At 41.4% G+C, this 18077-nt stretch overlaps 1 protein-coding gene across 5 annotated transcripts in view; it reads left to right on the top strand.

Annotated features, from left to right (window-relative positions):
* Window positions 1-17997, top strand: part of LOC140487017 (1,5-anhydro-D-fructose reductase) — a 269343-nt gene extending 251346 nt beyond the window's left edge. For all 5 annotated transcript variants that reach the window (XM_072586380.1, XM_072586379.1, XM_072586381.1 and 2 more), the window contains 2 exons: window positions 2795-2959; window positions 14907-17997. In XM_072586380.1, coding sequence (XP_072442481.1) covers window positions 2795-2959; window positions 14907-15029 — 288 coding nt within the window. In that variant the 3' untranslated portion in view covers window positions 15030-17997. The remainder of the gene's footprint in view (window positions 1-2794; window positions 2960-14906) is intronic.
* Window positions 17998-18077: the final 80 nt, after the last annotated feature.

Below are 18077 nucleotides of genomic sequence, written 5' to 3'. Positions count from 1 at the left end.
GCAGTATGTTCCACGCCCCTATTACTCTGAGTAAAGAAATATATATATCACCCCTTAAGGGCGGCACAGTGGCTCAGTGGTTAGCACTGCTGCCTCATAGCACCAGGGTCCCAGGTTCAATTCCAGTGACTGTGCAAACTCCACACAGACATTCTCCCTGTGTCTGCGTGGGTTTCCTCTGGGTGCTCTGGATTCCTCCCACAGTCCAAAGATGTGCAGGTCAGGTTAAATTGCCCATCGTGTTATGTGCATTATTCAGAGGGAAATGGGTCTGGGTGGGTTACTCTTTGGAGGGTCGGTGTGGACTTGTTGGGCCGAAGGACCTGTTTCCACACTTTAGGGAATCTAATCTAATTTAAAGCTATGTCCCCTCATGCTAGACATCCGCATACAAGGAAAAAGGCTCTCACTGTCCATGGTATCTAACCCTCTGATTATCTTGTATAAATATGGGCTAATGAACAATTTATCACCGTTCCTGCTGAAATTTATATTGATGTGGACAGTAAAAAATTTATCCACGTGTGTGAATATTCCCCTATCTTTTTAATTTTTATTATGATTTTAAATATGTTTAATTGTCTCCTCTTGTAATTCATAAGGTTGATCCAGTGACACATCCATCAAGAAATTTCCAGACTGGAAACTTTCTAGGTTTGAAAATGTCTGGTCCCAATAAGGAAATGATACAGGATCAACAGTTGGCATCAGTGTCCCTCAGAGACAGACAAAAACTAGTGATAGTTTCAATCTCTGATACAAAAGCAAAATATTGCACTCGCTGTAAATCTGAACAAAAAGCATAAAATGTTGGAATGCTCAACAGGCAGTACTTGTGGGGAGAAAAACTGAATTAACATTACTGGTATGTTAACTCTGTTTCTCTCTCTGCAGATGCTGTCATAGCTGATGATTATTTCCACATTTTTAAAATTTCTAAGTTCTGATCCCAACCATCAATCCCTGCTGCTGGAAGAGTGTGTTTGAATGTCTGTATTGGATTAGGAAAGCTTTGCATTTGACTGTGCTGCTTCTGATGGGTAAATACTTTGTTGACACATTAGCTTAGCCTTGTGCACAAAGGTTGCTCATGAAGCTAAATTGCCATAGGAGCCTCGTTAGAACAAAACCTTACATCAGGAAAATGTTAACATCATCAAAAGAAGGGTTGGAGTAATGGCAGGGAGGGGCTGAAATGAAAAGAGGCTGGAAAAATAAAACTTAATAATTGTTAGTAAACACACAGGCCATTTCTTTTTGTTTGGTCAGCACATACCAAAATCATGACTCATTTCTATCTTCACCACACCCCTTGTTAGCATAATACTTCACTTGTTCAAATGCTGAATGTCACTGTACTTTGTTTGCCTACATTACGTATTTCAACATGTTTGCAATCCCAGTCTCCATCTCATTCAATGGGTCCAGTCTTTAGGTTAAAATATAATATGAATTATTGCTAATGATTTGCTTTCCCTCCCAACACATTTCTTTATTTGAGGAGAGCTTTGGAAATGTAAACTGTTATTAGTATTGTTGTCCAGTCCAGATGCTCACTGTCATAGCCAAATGAACATGACAAGGAGTTGGGAATTTCTAACAGGTATACTGGACCATAAAAGGGATAACTTTAAGAAAAGCAGCTTCCAGTATGAAGTATTACTTGTTGAATAAGTTTGTCGCAAACTTTGTGCTTACCACCTTTTCTGTCAACTGAAATGACAAATATGTTTTGAACTAAGACAAAAGTCAATTTTTTTTCCTGCTTATTCTGTGACATGTTTTGGGAGAATTAATTAAATAAGCTATTACTGAATGTTCACCAATAAGCTCAGCTTGTCATGTTCCTGTCTTAACCCTCCTCGCAATCAGATTCCCATACACTGGGTTTTGCAAATTTAAGAGATAAATCTTCAGGCCACACACATCCCTTCAAAACTTGAAGAATTTATCTAGTGAATATCTATACATACAGATGAGGAATATACCTGGTTTGATCCCTGTGTATCAATGACTTAGCTGATTTGTGCCAGTGTAGCAATGAGGACAGTTCAGCTATTATGTCCACACTCTCACAATTGACAATTTTGAGAACACCTGCCATCCTAACCAGGTGGATAAGGTATTAGAGCTGATTAATGCTCATGAATTCTTGCCTGTCTAAAGTGAATGTGTGCTTTGATGAGGGAAGAAAACTGCACACAACGCATTTCACATTGTATGTCACCTATAATACTGTAGAAGTACTGAAACGGACTTCAGACTTACAACAAAAATGAAATGAAGCATAACAGAGGTACAGTTTAATGCCTCTCCCATCCAACACTGCATTATAGCCCCAGTTGTTTCCCCTTCTCTCCTGACTATGATGTGCTACCTTGCTGTGGCTGCCTGTTACTCACTGCTATCTTGTCCATGTGGCCATTATTCCTGTGAGGATAAGCAGTGAATTTGGGAGGCTACTCAGCTGTGCAGACTGTCAAGGCTGATCCATAGTGTGTCTTCATCTACGTATTTTGCAGGGAAAGTATTGTGCTGTGTGTTCAGGAGTCATAATCCAGGCTATCCAAAACCAGGTTGAATTTATCTAGAGTACTGCCTGGATTAAGATCAGTTACCTCAGCCTGGAGCAGAGATCATTGATTGGGTTGCTCTGATCTACATGATTCAGTACTACAAAAACTGCTACTGTTTCTTTGGAGTTGTTTAACACAGATTTTCATGAATTATTTTTCAGAGTTATTCTCTGAGATTACAAGAGTTTTAGCTCATTCTTGTCTTTTATTTGTTATAGGGGGAGCTGTCAAGTGAGGGCCAGGATCCAGTGACAGTTTTCGATTTCCTTACACAGACAAAGACTGAATATCCCTTGGACTATTCTTCAATACAGAACACACACTTGGGAGGACATGGAGGAGCTGATTACTATCTAATGGACAGCTTCATACAGGCTGTTGCTGTAAGTATCTGAAAAAAATGTTTATGCTACCTCATCATCTTTTATTTCATTCTGAATCACTGATCCCTTTCAAGGTTTATATTTTTATTGTGATATCTACAATAGTGCTTGCAACACAGAAGAAGACTATTTGGCCCATTGTATCTGTACTCACCTCTCTTCCTTTCTTTTTCAATTGTGTCACTTCCAGAAAATAATTAAATTCCCTTTGAAAATTGATCCTGGCAGTGCCATACCATCAGACTGTACATTCCAGATCCTAACCACTTATATGACAAATCTTTTCCACATGTCATCATTGCTTCTTTGGCCAGTTATTTCAAATCGGTCCAAACGCATCAAGTGTCAGTTTTGTTCAGTTCATACATTCTTAGACTTCCATAGGTTTGAGGTAATTTCACAGTTCTGCAGCCTGTGTCTTGACTTGCACCACTTCCCATTCCCTTGTCACCCTGTCCCTGCTGACCTCCTTTGGCTTCCAGTCAAAAAATATCTTGGTTATAAAACTTTCATTTTATTTTCAAGTCCCTCAATGGCCTCACCTTCCCTAACCCAATAACATTATCCAGCCCCACAGCTCTGCAAGATACTATTTGATAAGGTGCTGCACAGCACATCAAATTTAGGAGCAAAATTAGAGTTTATGGAATAACAGGGACTAAGAACTTTCAGACTTCGTTGAGTGACAAGTGGCTAATGGTTATTTCTTGACTGGAGGAAAATTGATAGTGAAGTTCCCAGGAATCTTTTATTCTGAGTTTTGCTGTTCCTGATATATATAAATGACCCAGTGTAGAGGGCATAATTGCAAAATTTGCAGATGATGCGAAACTTGCAAGGGCTGTGAACTGTGAGGAATACTGTGCAGAACTTTGTTAATCATTGAAGGAGCAGAACATGTTGCAAGCACAGTTAATATAGTACCCAACAATCTAGGCTTCATCAATAGTGGCTGAGAGAAAAAGCAATGAAGTTACATTAAATTTGTATAAAACAGTAGTTTGGCCTCAACTAGAGTACCGTATCCACTTTCTGGGCATTCACAAGAATGCTTCAAGAAGCAGAACTTCAGTCATGTCATTAGACTGATGAAGTTGGGACTGCTCTCCTTGAAGTAAAGAAGATTGAGAGGAAAATTGGCAAAAGAAGCAATGGTAACAAGAATAAAAACATTTTCATGCAGCAAGTGGTTACAGTCTGGAAAGACCTTTTTTTAAATTATTCATTCATGGAAGGTGGGTGCTGCTGACTGGCCAGAATTTATTGCCTATTCCTGGCTGCCTGGGAGAAGGTGGTGGTGAACTGCCTTCTTGAACCACTGCAGTCCATTTGATGTGGATGCACCACAGTGTTCTTACGACCAGGATGTTGACCGAGTGACACTGACGGAATGGTGATATATTTCCAAGTCAGGATGATGAGTGGCTTTGAGTGGGACCTGCAGATGGTGGTGATCCCGCGTATTTTCTGCCCTTGGAGAAAGTGAGGACTGCAGATGCTGGAGATCAAAGTCGAGAGTGTGTTGCTGGAAAAGCACAGAAGGTCAGGCAGCATCCGAGGAGCAGGAGAATCGATGTTTCGAGCCAGAACCCTTCATCAGGAATGGTTCCAGCTCAAAACATTGATTCTCCTGCTCCTCGGATGTTGCCTGATCTGCTGTGCTTTTCCAGCTGCACACTGTCTACAATTTTCTGCCCTTGTTATTCCAGGTGATAGTGATTGTGGATTTGAATGATGTTGCCTTAGAGAGCCTTGGTGAATTTCTGCAGTGCATCTTGTAGATGGTATACACTGCTACAACTGTGTATTGCGAATATAACAAGTGAATGTTTGTTGATGTAATGCTAATCAAGCAAGCTGTTGGTATCAAGCATCTTGAGTGTTGTTGAAGCTGCACTTGCTCAGGCAAGTGGGCAGTGTAGTGATTGTAATGATGTCAGCCTGGTAGACCTCTTGGAATGTGAGTTACCTGATTGGGGCTGTTAACCTGCTCCATTCAAGAAGCCCTGGTTTACAGATATAAACAGGATTGTCAGAGGTTCTGTTCACACTGAGAGCTGGCTCTGAGGAAGTCAGACGAGTGTCAAATACTATGCATGTGTAAATAAAGGTTGACTTGCTGACAGGATACCAGCCTCTGTGCATTTATTCAGGGAGTATTTTATCATTCTCTTGACTTGTGCCGTGTAGATGGTGGACAGGAGATGGGGAATGCATTACCTGCTCCTGCACCTACAGTGTATATACATATGTATATATGGTTAATCCAATTCAGTTTCTGATCAATGGTAGCCCTCAGCATGTTGATAGTGAGGGATTCAATGATGGTAATAATATTGAATGTCAAAGGACGATGGTTAGGTACTTTCTTGGCGGAGACAATCATTACCTGTTGTGTGATGTAAATGTTACTTCCTGATAGTATGATGGATGAGAGTTTAGTTGCGGTCTTCAAGAGGGATCTGGATTATTTTGTGAGAAGAAGAATGTGCAGCCTAAGGAGAGAAGATAGAAGTGTGATACTATGTGAATTACTCCTTCAAATAGCCAGTGCAGACATGACTGACTGAATAGCCTCCTCCAGTGCTGTAGCTATTCTATAATTCTACAATTTGAGCTGTTTTGGTGCCAGTCTGTCTTGTACAGCCTGAAATTAATTGCTCCTACGTTGGCGGCAGTGTCTTCAGTTTCCTAGATCCCAAATTCTTGAATTCTGTCCGTATATTCTCCGAACCTCAACCTTGCTTTTCTCCTTTAAGACACTCCTCACTAGCTACTACATACAGCTCAATTTTTTATATATATACGAAAAACACTTTCAAGAAAATGTCAGCAAGTCAAATCTTGCTCAGTTGTGATACAGCACTGCCACCTGGTGGTTCCTTTTATTTGGTGCACATTCTGATTCCCATTTGCTTCATTTAACTCTCTTACTATTAAGCTTTAGTTTGACTTTGAAATGCCAGAGTTTTCTTACCTGAGCTGAACATCTAGCCTGTAAGTTTCCCCTGACCTTGAAAGAACACTTGAACATTCCATGTTCCCCATCCACTGAACATTGGCACATAAATGCAATCCAATGGGAATTAAAAACAGACTCTTCCTGCTGACCAAAACAGTGAAAATAGACTGGTCCTATTCTAGCAAACTACTATTGATCAGAAGTGCACTACATTGAAAGTCGTTTGAAGGACATATAGTTATCTTGCAATGTTAAGAAACAATCATGTTTAAGCAATATCATTAATTCATTGCTTAAAGTGCAATCTCACTGTTATTACATCCAGATCCAGTACTGCATCATAAATCAGAATTATCTTTTCAATTTATTCTCTGGATGTGGAAATTGTTGGCAAGGCAGACATTTATTTCCCAACCCTAGTTGCCTTTGACAAGTTGATGTAGAGACTGCTTCTTGAACAGATGCAGCCCTTGTGGTGTGAGTGCTTCCACAGAGCAGAGAGGTACAGAATTACAGGATTTTGAGCCAGTGACAGTTACAAAAAGGTGATCCATGACCGACTGAAGGTGATATGTAATTTGGAGGCCACAATCTCTCATCACGCGTAACCCAGGTCTAGAAGGACTAAACCTATAATCTTATAGATGCACCATAAAAAGTGTTTGATCTAGATGCATTGTGGTTTGGTAAGGCAACTGTTCTGCCCAGGACCATAAGAAATTACAGGGAGTTGCGAACATAGCCCAGTCCATCACGCAAACCAACCAACCTTCCATCCATTGGCTCCACCTGCACTTCTTACTCCTTCAGAAAGGCAACCAACATCATCAAAGACCTTCCTTACCCTGGATATAATCTTTTCCAACCTCTTCTATCAGGCAGAAGATTCAAAAGCTTAAACACATGTACCAAGAGGTTCAAGGACAATGTCTTCCCCACTGTTATAAGACTTCTAAATGGACCTTTCAAATTTCAAATCTAATGTTGATCCTTTTTGTGCACCTTCTTTGCAGCCATAACTTTGAATTCTCTGTTCTATTACCCTATGGTCTTTGTATAGTATGATCTGCCTGTACTGCACACAAACCAAAACTTTTCATGGTACCCAGGTACATGTGACAATAACACATCAAATCAATTGAAAATCAAATAATTTGTGCTGGAAAATATTTTTCCGTTCAAACGGATGTTGCAAAACATTCACATACCTGGTGTCACATTATTGAAATTCACTCACAAGCTCACAACATACAAACAGGAGAAGGCCATTCCGAGAGACCATGGCTGATCTGTGGCCTAGCTGAAAATGTGTTGCTGGAAAAGTGCAGCAGGTCAGGCAGCATCCAAGGAGCAGGAGAATCGACGTTTCGGGCATGAGCCCTTCTTCTGGAATGAGGAAAGTGTGCCAAGCAGGCTAAGATAAAAGGTAGGGAGGAGGGACTTGGGGGGAGGCGCATTGGAAATGCGATAGGTGGAAGGAGGTTAAGGTGAGGGTGATAGGCTGGAGTGGGGATGGGGGGCGGAGAGGTCAGGAAGAAGATTGCAGGTTAGGAAGGCGGTGCTGAGTTCGAGGGATTTGACTGAGACAAGGTGGGGGGAGGGGAAATGAGGAAACTGGAGAAATCTGAGTTCACCCCTTGTGGTTGGAGGGTTCCTAGGAGGAAGATGAGGCGCTCTTCCTCCAGCCGTCATGTTGCTATGGTCTGGCGATGGAGGAGTCCAAGGACCCGCATATCCTTGGTGGAGTAGGAGGGGGAGTTGAAGTGTTGAGCCACGGGGTGGTTGGGTTGGTTGGTCCGGGTGTCCCAGAGGTGTTCTCTGAAACGTTCCGCAAGTAGGCGGCCTATCTCCCCAATATAGAGAAGGCCACATCAGGTGCAGCGGATGCAGTAAATGATGTGTGTGGTGGTGCAGGTGAGTTTGTGGCAGATATGGAAGGATCCCTTGGGGCCTTGGAGGGAAGTAAGGGGGGTGGTGTGGGCGCAAGTTTTGCATTTCTTGCGGTTGCAGGGGAAGGTGCCGGGAGTGGAGGTTGGGTTGGTGGGGGGCGTGGACCTGACGAGGGAGTCACGGAGGGAGTGTTCTTTTCGGAACGCCAATAGGGGAGGGGAGGGAAATATATCCTTGGTGGTGGGGTCTGTTTGGAGGTGGCGGAAATGATGACGGATGATACGATGTATCTGGAGGTTTGTGGGGTGGTAGGTGAGGACCAGTGGGGTTCTGCCCTGGTGGCGGTTGGAGGGGCGGGGCTCAAGGGTGGAGGAGCGGGAAGTGGAGGAGATGCAGTGGAGAGCATCGTCGACCACGTCTGGGGGGGATTTGTGGTCTTTGAAGGAGGAGGCCATCTGGGTTGCTCGGTATTGGAACTGGTCCTCCTGGGAGCAGATGCGGCGGAGACGAAGGAATTGGGAATATGGGATGGCGTTTTTACAGGGGGCAGGATGGGAGGAGGTGTAGTCTAGGTAGCTGTGGGAGTCGGTCAGTTTATAGTAAATGTCCGTGTTGATTCGGTCGTCCGAGATAGAAATGGAGAGGTCTAGGAAGGGGAGGGAGGAGTCTGAGACGGTCCAGGTAAATTTGAGGTCAGGTTGGAAGGTGTTAGTAAAGTGGATGAACTGTTCAACCTCCTCGTGGGAGCACGAGGCAGCGCCGATACAGTCATTGATGTAGCAGAGGAAAAGGTGGGGGGTGGTGCCAGTGTAACTGCGGAAGATGGACTGTTTCACATATCCTACAAAGAGGCAGGCATAGCTGGGGCCCATGTGGGTGCCCATGGCTACTCCTTTGGTTTGGAGGAAGTGGGAGGATTGGAAAGAGAAGTTGTTCAGAGTGAGGACCAGTTCAGTCAGTCGAAGGAGGGTGTCAGTGGAAAGGTACTGGTTGGTACGGCGGGAAAGGAAGAAGCGGAGGGCTTTGAGTCCTTCGTGATGGGGGATGGAGGTGTACAGGGACTGGATGTCCATGGTGAAGATAAGGCGTTGGGGGCCAGGGAAGCGAAAATCATGGAGGAGGTGGAGGGCGTGGGTGGTGTCCCGAATGTAGGTGAGGGGTTCTTGGATTAAGGTGGCCTACCTTGATCTGTGGCCTGCCTCCATATACCTGCCTTCGGCCCATATCCCTTAATACCTATGCTTAACCAAAATGTACCGATCTCAGATTTAAAACTAAAAATTAATCTAGCATCAACTGCCATTTGTGAAAGAGAATTCCCAATCTCTACACACCCTCTGTGTGTTGAAGTGCTTTCTCACAAGTCTCATGAACGGTCTGGCCCTAATTCTAAGACAATGCTTCCCTAGTTCTAGAATCTCCAGCCAGTGAAAATGGTTTACCTTAATCTATCTGTCTGTTCGTATTAATATCTTGAAGACTTTGATCAGACCACTCTTTAATCCTGTGACGATGTTACTCCTTTAACAAGGTTATGTTGTCCTTGTTTCTTTTTCACAGAGGTTGTAAAAGACACAGACTCCGAAAAGTCTAAGTTTGAACTGTTTTTGGGCCAATTTGATTATTGCTAACAAATACTGCCTCAGGCAAAAAGGCTTTCAAGTTTTTAGAAAAACACTTGTACAATGAGAGGAGAGTGGCCAGTTCTCCCAGCTCAGCTTGTCTCTGGTTTGATTTGGTTTTGGCAGTCTAGCTATTCACTGAAAGCGACTGTCAGTTTTAAAGTTGTTGGACCCAAAGAAGCAGGTCCATGCTGATCCTGTCTCTCTGCCATCTCTCTTGAAAGAACTTTTTATGCCAAGGATGTTTATGGGGATTGTTGCAAGTATTTGGAACAACATCATTAAGTTGGGATGATCTTTTGGGCTTTCGGATAGGTTAAGTTTAGGGTGTAGGTTTGTTCGCTGAGCTGTAGGTTTGATATCCAGACGTTTCATTACCTGGCTAGGTAACATCATCAGTGGTTACCTCCAAGTGAAGCGAAGCTGTTGTCTCCTGCTTTCTATTTATATCTTTCTCCTGGATGGGGTTCCTGGGGTTTGTGGTGATGTCATTTCCTGTTCGTTTTCTGAGGGGTTGATAGATGGCATCTAGATCTATGTGTTTGTTTATGGCGTTGTGGTTGGAGTGCCAGGCCTTTAGGAATTCTCTGGCATGTCTTTGCTTAGCCTATCCCAGGATAGATGTGTTGTCCCAGTCGAAATGGTGTTTTTTTTTCCATCCAGGTGTAGGGCTACGAGGGAGAGAGGATCGTGTCTTTTTGTGGCTAGCTGGTGTTCATGTATCCTGGTGGCTAACTTTCTTCCTGTTTGTCCTACGTAGTGTTTGTGGCGTCATTGCATGGAATTTTGTAGATGACGTTGGTTTTGTCCATGGGTTGTACTGGGTCTTTTAAGTTTGTTAGTTTTTGTTTGAGAGTGTTGGTGGGTTTGTGTGCTACTAGGATTCCGAGGGGTCTTAGTAGTCTGGCTGTCATTTCACAACAAACTCGCATTCCTGGACATCACAGTCGAAAGAAAGGACAACGGAGAACTACAGAAAACCGTATACAGAAAACCGACAAACACTGACCAAATACTTAACTACACCAGCAACCATCCCAACACACACAAACAAAGCTGTATCAGAACACTGTTCCAACGAGCCACCACACACTGCAGCACAGACGAACTTCAGAAAACAGAGGAGAACCACCTATACAACGTATTCAAGAAGAACAGATTCTCAAAAAAATACAGTGCGCAGATTCCTCAAGAACAAACCACGACAAGCAGACCAAACACAGCCAGAAACCCTAACCACCTTACCATACATCAAAGAATTTTCAGAAATGACAGCCAGACTACTAAGACCCCTCAGAATCCTAGTAGCACACAAACCCACCAACACTCTCAAACAAAAACTAACAAACTTAAAAGACCCAGTACAACCCAGGGACAAAACCAACGTCATCTATAAAATTCCATGCAAGGACTGCCACAAACACTACGTAGAACAACAGGAAGAAAGTTAGCCACCAGGATACACAAACACCAGCTAGCCACAAAAAGACACGACCCTCTCTCCCTTGTAGCCCTACACCTGGATGAAAAAAAAACACCATTTCGACTGGGACAACACATCTATCCTGGGACAGGCTAAGCAAAGACATGCCAGAGAATTCCTAGAGGCCTGGCACTCCAACCACAACGCCATAAACAAACACATAGATCTAGATACCATCTATCAACCCTCCGAAAACGAACAGGAAATGGCATCACCACAAACCCCAGGAACCCCATCCAGGAGAAAGATATAAATAGAAAGCAGGAGACAACAGCTTCGCTTCACTTGGAGGTAACCACTGATGATGTTACCTAGCCAGGTAATGAAACGTCTGGATATCAAACCTACAGCTCAGTGAGCAAACCTACACCCTAAACCTCAACCTGAGCTACAAACCTTGCATAGTATTCTGTTCTCTTTTATTTGTGTTTCATTTGGTAATCTTGGAAATAAATTCTGTTTTATTTAAAACTAAGTGGTTTGACCAGCTGCATTACTCCTGGACTATCTGCATTTTACCTGCTTAAAGCAACTAGCAAAGTTAGGGTCTGGGCCACTTCCTTGAAATGTTTTGAGGGGGTCTGGCCTGGTCCATAACAACCTTCTAAATTCTTGAGAAAACTGACGTAATTTCATAGAATCATAGAATCACTACAGTGTGGAAACAGGCCATTTGGCCCAACAAGTCCACACTGACCCTCTGAAGAGTAACCCACCCACAGCCATTCCTCTACCCTATTATTCTACATTTACCCCAACCAATGCACCTAAGCTACACATCCCTGAACACTATGGGCAATTTAGCAAGGCCAATTTTTCCAAGTGTCTTTTAAATTATGTGAATGTAACTGCCTCAGCCACTTCTGCTGGCAGCTCATTTCATATGCATACCACCCTCTGTGCAAAAACAAAGTTGCCCACAGGCTCCTTTTTATTTTTTCCCTTCTAACCTTAAACTGGTCTTCGATTCCCCTACCCTTGGAAAAAAGATTGAATGCATACACCCTATCAATGCCTCTCAAACTTGTATATTAAGATCACCCCTCAGTCTCCTATGCTCTAAAGAAAAAAGACCTAGTTTGTCCAACCTCTCCTTACAACTCAGACCTTTGAGTCCTGGCAACATTCTTGTAAATTTCTTCTGCACTCTTTGCAGTTTAACAACATTCTTCCTATAGCAAAAGGTGACTAAAACTGAACACAATACTCCAAGTGCGGCCTGACCAACATCCTGTACAACTGCAACATAATTTCCCAATTTCTATACTCAGTGCCCTGACTGATGAAGGCCACTGTGCCAAATGCCTTCTTCACTGCCCTATCTACCTGTGATTCCACTTTCAGAGAACCATACACCTAAACTCCAAGGTCCTTCTGTTCCACTACACTCCTTAAGGTCCTACCATTCGCCATGAAACTCCTACTTGATTTGACTTTCCAAAATGCAAGATATCACACTTATCTGTATAAAACTGCATGTGTCATTTCTTGGTCCACTTCCCCAGCGGATCAAGATGCTGCTGTAATTTGATAACCTTCCTCACTGTCCACGATACGACCTGTTTTAGTGTCATCTGCAAACTTACTACACATGCCTTGAACATTCTCATCCAAATCATCGATATTGATAACAAACAGCAATGTGCCCAGCACAGACTTTGTTTAATCTCTCCTGATAACATAACCCCTGAAGTTCAGGTATCATTCTTGGAAACCTACATTATATCACTCCAAGGCCAATATACCTTTCCTAAGGTGTGGCAACTAGATGTGCCCACAGTATGCAAAGTGCAGTCTATTCAGAATGTTACATTATTGCGGCGTATCTTCTTCTTCCATATATTCCAGTCATCTAAATATAAAGGCCAGCATTCCATTTGTTACCTTGATTATTTTCTGCACTTGTTTGTGTTATTTTAAACATTTATGCACTTGAACCCTCAAGTATCTTAGATCATCCATTGTCTTTAGCTTCATACCATTTAGAAAGTACCTTTTATCTAATCTTTTAAGGTCCAAATTAGGTTACCTTACACACATTTATATTGAGCTCTATCTACCATAATTTTGCCCCTTCAACTAGTCTATCAATATCCTTTTATAATTTTATGCTGTCGTTTACAATGTCTACAATGCTACCTAACTTTGTATCATCAGCAAATTTATATGTATGATTTTCTATGCCATTATTCAAGTTGTTAATAAATAATGTGAATAATTGAGGTCCTAAAGTAGATACTTCTCGGACATCACTGGTCACATCCTGTCAATTTCAGAACCTACCCATTTTCCCTACTTTCTGTCGCCTGCCACCCAACCAATTTCCCAGTCATATCAGTAATTTGCCCTCAATTCTGTGGGCTCATACCTTAGTTAATAGTCTCTTATGTGAGACTTTATCAAATGCCTTCTGCAAGTCCATATAAATAACAGCCATAGACATTCCCTGTGTAACTTTAAGGGGACCATCTCCCCCCATATCCTCTCATCACAAATAAGTCATCCTTACCACTTATGGTAGCTTTACAGTAATAGTGTGTTGGTGCAACAAATTCAGAAATGCTTCTAATGGAGATAACATCCCTTGAGCCCAATAGACCTGATGGCACACAGTTTAGGAACAGTGGTGCAAGTGGCATCTGTAATACTTCAAATTTCTGCTGGATGTCCTAGTTCTATCAGCAATGTAGAAATAATGATTGGAAAATATTCTTAATCCAACCCCCTTCCCATTACCTCAAGAATATCCAAGGTCAGGGCCACTACTCATGAAATATGGAAGTGTGAACTGATTCCTTTTTACATGAGAACTTGGATCAGAAGTAGGCAGTTCAGCTCCATGAGCCTGTTTCACCATTTAATATTATATTGGCTGATCTCTTCTTTCCTGCTTGCTCCCCACAACCCTTTTACCCATTACTGTCTATCTCCTTTTAAATTCTTTCAGGGTACTAATATCCACTGCACTCTGGGAAGTGAATTCCATGGATTCACAGCCCTTTGAGAGAAGTAATTTTTCCTTATCTCTCTATTAATTCTGCCACCCGTTACCTTAAAACTGTGGCCTCTCATTCCAGATTGCCCCACAAGGGAAAAAATCTTTTCTACATTTACACTGTCAATCCTGCTTAGTATCTTGTATACCTCAGTTGGATCTTCTCTCATTCCTCTAAACTCTAGTCAGTATAGATCTAAACTGCTTAATCACTCCTCATTAGAAAAGCAACTTATCTCTGGAAATATCTGGTGAACCTTTTAAAATAGACATTTTTGTGAAAATGTTTGACTGTCCTCTTCAAGGTATTGCATCTCATGAAGTATGGTTCCATGTACATGATATTCATCCAACTCCTCATTCAAGTGACCATTTGCTACAAATGAACCATGATAGTGAGTGTTAGAGGAATATTTAACTGTGGGGCTTGGTTCCAACTTGATGCCGTTCCTAAGCTCATGCAGTTTCCAAAAGAGATGATGTTAAAACGATGTCTCAGCTGACTTACTCAGCAGATGCAGTGCTTGGTGTGTTCATATTTTTCAATAGTACTCAACAAGAAATTGGAACCTGACAAAACTGTTTATATCCAGCTACATATTAAACTCAATCTATTTAGACAGATCACCATGGACAGCTTTGCTGAAAAGCTTGATCATGCTGTCTCTGGTCACTGAATAATGACCGGAACCTGGAACTCTCTGATTTTTCTCTTTCTCAGTTCATGACACTAACTTCAGTTATAAGATCCACAACTGTACAGTATCATATCTTTGCAAGCAATTGTGAGATTCTCACTCCACCATTTTACAGCAGCCACCTCCATGCATCCTCTGGCCTGATGTAAAACAATAGGTAATATGCTCCAAGTGGCTTTGGATGCTTACACTTGAACAGTGAAAGTATGTTTTGCATATTGTTCAGTGCTTTATGGCATTGCTCTTGTGAAGCCTTCCAATGTGCAACTTTCCTTTCCTTTTTCTTTTGTTTCACAGGAGAACAATCCATCACTGATCAGGACAGGTCCTGAAGAGACCCTGTTGAGTCACCTGCTGGTGTTTGATGCTGAACGTTCGAGGAGAGAAAACCGCGTGGTTTTCTGTGCCAATACAGAATAATCAAATGCTGTAATCATTTTAACAATCAAAAGATATTTGGGCGTAGATTTTAGGAAATTAATGCTCCTAATGCAGGGGTTATGTTTCAGGAGTAGTCTGCCACTTCTTTCCAGAGAAAGATGTTGTGGTACGCTAGGTTCTGCACTCAAATCAATTTTTCAAAATTCCACTCTTGGAGATTAAAATGACAGAGCTGTGGGATTGAATCACTTTAGAAAATGCACACATGTTGAAATTTGCTGAAGTAACACTTTCTGGATTAGTGGTGCTGGAAGAGCACAGCAGTTCAGGCAGCATCCAAGTAGCTTCGAAATCGATGTTTTGGGCAAAAGCCCTTCATCAGGAATAAAGGCCTTTGGATGCTGCCTGAACTGCTGTGCTCTTCCAGCACCACTAATCCAGAATCTGGTTTCCAGCATCTGCAGTCATTGTTTTTACCTTGAAGTAACACTTCCTTAGCCAAGTGGAAATTAGTTGAACATTCTGGTATTTTCACCTGCTTCTCCTCCAGCAGCACAAACTCAGAGAATTGATTCAAAAATCAGTACAAAACAGGATTGTAAATCCAATATCAGCAGTCACTAAATGTGTGCAAATGGATTGGCAATCTATCACAATGTGCTCTTGTTATAACTGCACTCATTAGAAACCATTATGATCAACGTCTGTTTAAACGGCTCCTGTACAGCCTACCTATTATAAGTTTGTTCCATTACAAACATTCAAATAAAAATAAAATACTGTGCATGCTGGAGATCTGATACATAAAATGCTGGAGAAACTCAGCAGATCTGGCAGCATCTGTGGAGAGATAAAGTTAACATTTCAAGTCTGGTATGACATTTTCAACAGTTCTGAACAAGAGTCAGATTGGACTCAGAACGTTAACTGTTTATCTCTCTACAGATGCTGCCAGATCTGTTGAGTTTCTCCAGCATTTTCTGTTTTTATTATGCCAATCCCATACCTTGCCTGTCGTATACACTTGTTAGACACTCTGCCTATTATACATCATTTCTGTTTTAGAGCCCACTTACATGCACCTTATCTATAAAGCACCCAATCATTTATATCTCGATGTAACTTTCCTTTCTGCTGAAGCTAATATCTCACTCCAGAGACCTGACCATATAATATTGTTCTAAGAGTGCGTGGCAATATTGGAGGTGCCGCCTCACCTGAAATGTTAAATGATCACTTTATCTGTCTTTCTCAGATGGATGTGAAAGATGCTTTGGCATTCTTCAAAAAAGAATAGACAAAGCCTCCTGGCCAATGTTTATCCCTCAGCCAACACTGCTGAAACAGACTATTATTTTGTTCAGTGCCACCTTGCTGTGTTTTCCCCACAATGACTGCATTTCTGAACCAGTTGTGAAGTGTTGGCGATATCCTAAGGCTGTAAAAGCCACTAAGTATATGTAAGTTCTTTCAATCTTTTAAAAATGATTAGGGCAGAGGTAGCTAATCAGAAATGTAAACAAAACCAGACAGCAAGCCCATCATGATCTGAAAATAAAAAGATGGGTGAATATTTTATTAAAAATTTATCAGAATAATTTGGACCAAATTGTTAAGAAATTATCTTACCTTTGTTGAAGCTCATTCATCTACTGTAGGGGTATCTGAGAACCAAGAATCTTTCACCAGTTGCCGGACCCCTGATAGTTAACTCCAGATTTAACTTGTTATCCCTGCATAACCATCCTCTGAATTTACAAAATAATTGTTGTCTTTCTGCAAGAGCTCAGAATGTCTGGCACACAGCCTCATTGGGATCTAAATAAATCTGCTCCCTTCCTATCAGTCATTTGTAGAAGACTAATGAGAACGTAAATTAGAGTTATTAATCTGGTAAATTATTTACATTTTAAACAGAAGTGCTGAGTTTTGTCCATTTGCAGGTTTGTTGTATTCTTTATGTATCTCATTTACCATGCAGAAATGATGCTAGTTTTAAAAATACATTTTAAATACAATGCTTTAAAATATTTCTTCAATCACAGGATATCTTCAAATACGTTCTCAGTTCTGGCTTTTTCAATCTTTCTGGAAGTTTCTGTTTACTTTAGTTCTTGGAGATTACATCTCTGTTTAATCAGTCAAATGCTTAAACATAGATCAGTCAACAGACTAACATAATTAAATACAGATCAATTAATCTATTGAATACTGCACCAAAATGATATTTTAGAATTTTTGTGATAATAGAAACTTTGATTGATTTAACTCAGATCTTTATTCAATAGGATAGAAAATTACAAAATAGCAGAGAATGTGGGAATAATAAACCCAGTACAATGTGATGCGCAATGGTACTTAAACCAGTAAAACTGTGGTCAGGAACAGCTCCTTCAAATGAGCTGGGATTGATTTTCCAAAGAGCGCTCAAGACTGAGACCACAGAGCCAACAGGAAAGTTTGAGAGGGAGGGGTCTCACTGGACAGATGAGCAAAGATTTGGCTAATGACTCCCTTATGTGTTTATTTAGCGATCTGCAATGTCGAACAACCCCTTGTGAATGCTGGGCTGGTGATTGTACATAGTGTTATATTTGTGGGGTTTTATGTGTAATTGTTGGTAAGTGACAGGCAGTCAGACCAATCTCAGTGGTTGAAATTGATTTGGGGGGATTTAATCCAAATGTATGAACTGATGGGATCTGATTCGAACTCAGGACTTAGTAGGATGTAGTCTGCAAGACTTACATTCAAAAATCAACAACTGGATCAATTGTAAAATGGGTGGTGGTTGAAATAGCTAATTCAATCCCCTCAATCTCCCAGTCATGAGTATGGTTAAAATTATCTCCCAAAAATCTGAAAGTCAGCAACATTACAAAAGATATTTGCTGTTAGTTGTTGATTTTTTGACAGACCAATTCCAGAAGTGCTGAAACTGGCCTCTGCACTGCAGTGGAGCACCAGGCAAAACCTCAGAAAAAGTCAAGTAAAAGTGATTTCCAAACTTTGGTGTGAATAGTTTTATTTTATTTGTACAAGAAGTGAATTTACTTATAAATTACAATCAGATTAATATTGAATATG

This window comes from Chiloscyllium punctatum, chromosome 16, assembly GCF_047496795.1.
Source record: "Chiloscyllium punctatum isolate Juve2018m chromosome 16, sChiPun1.3, whole genome shotgun sequence".
Classification (NCBI taxonomy): Eukaryota; Metazoa; Chordata; class Chondrichthyes; order Orectolobiformes; family Hemiscylliidae; genus Chiloscyllium; species Chiloscyllium punctatum.
The sequence above is the reverse complement of the archived record's forward strand: the minus strand, read 5'-3'. Positions and strand labels throughout refer to the sequence as shown.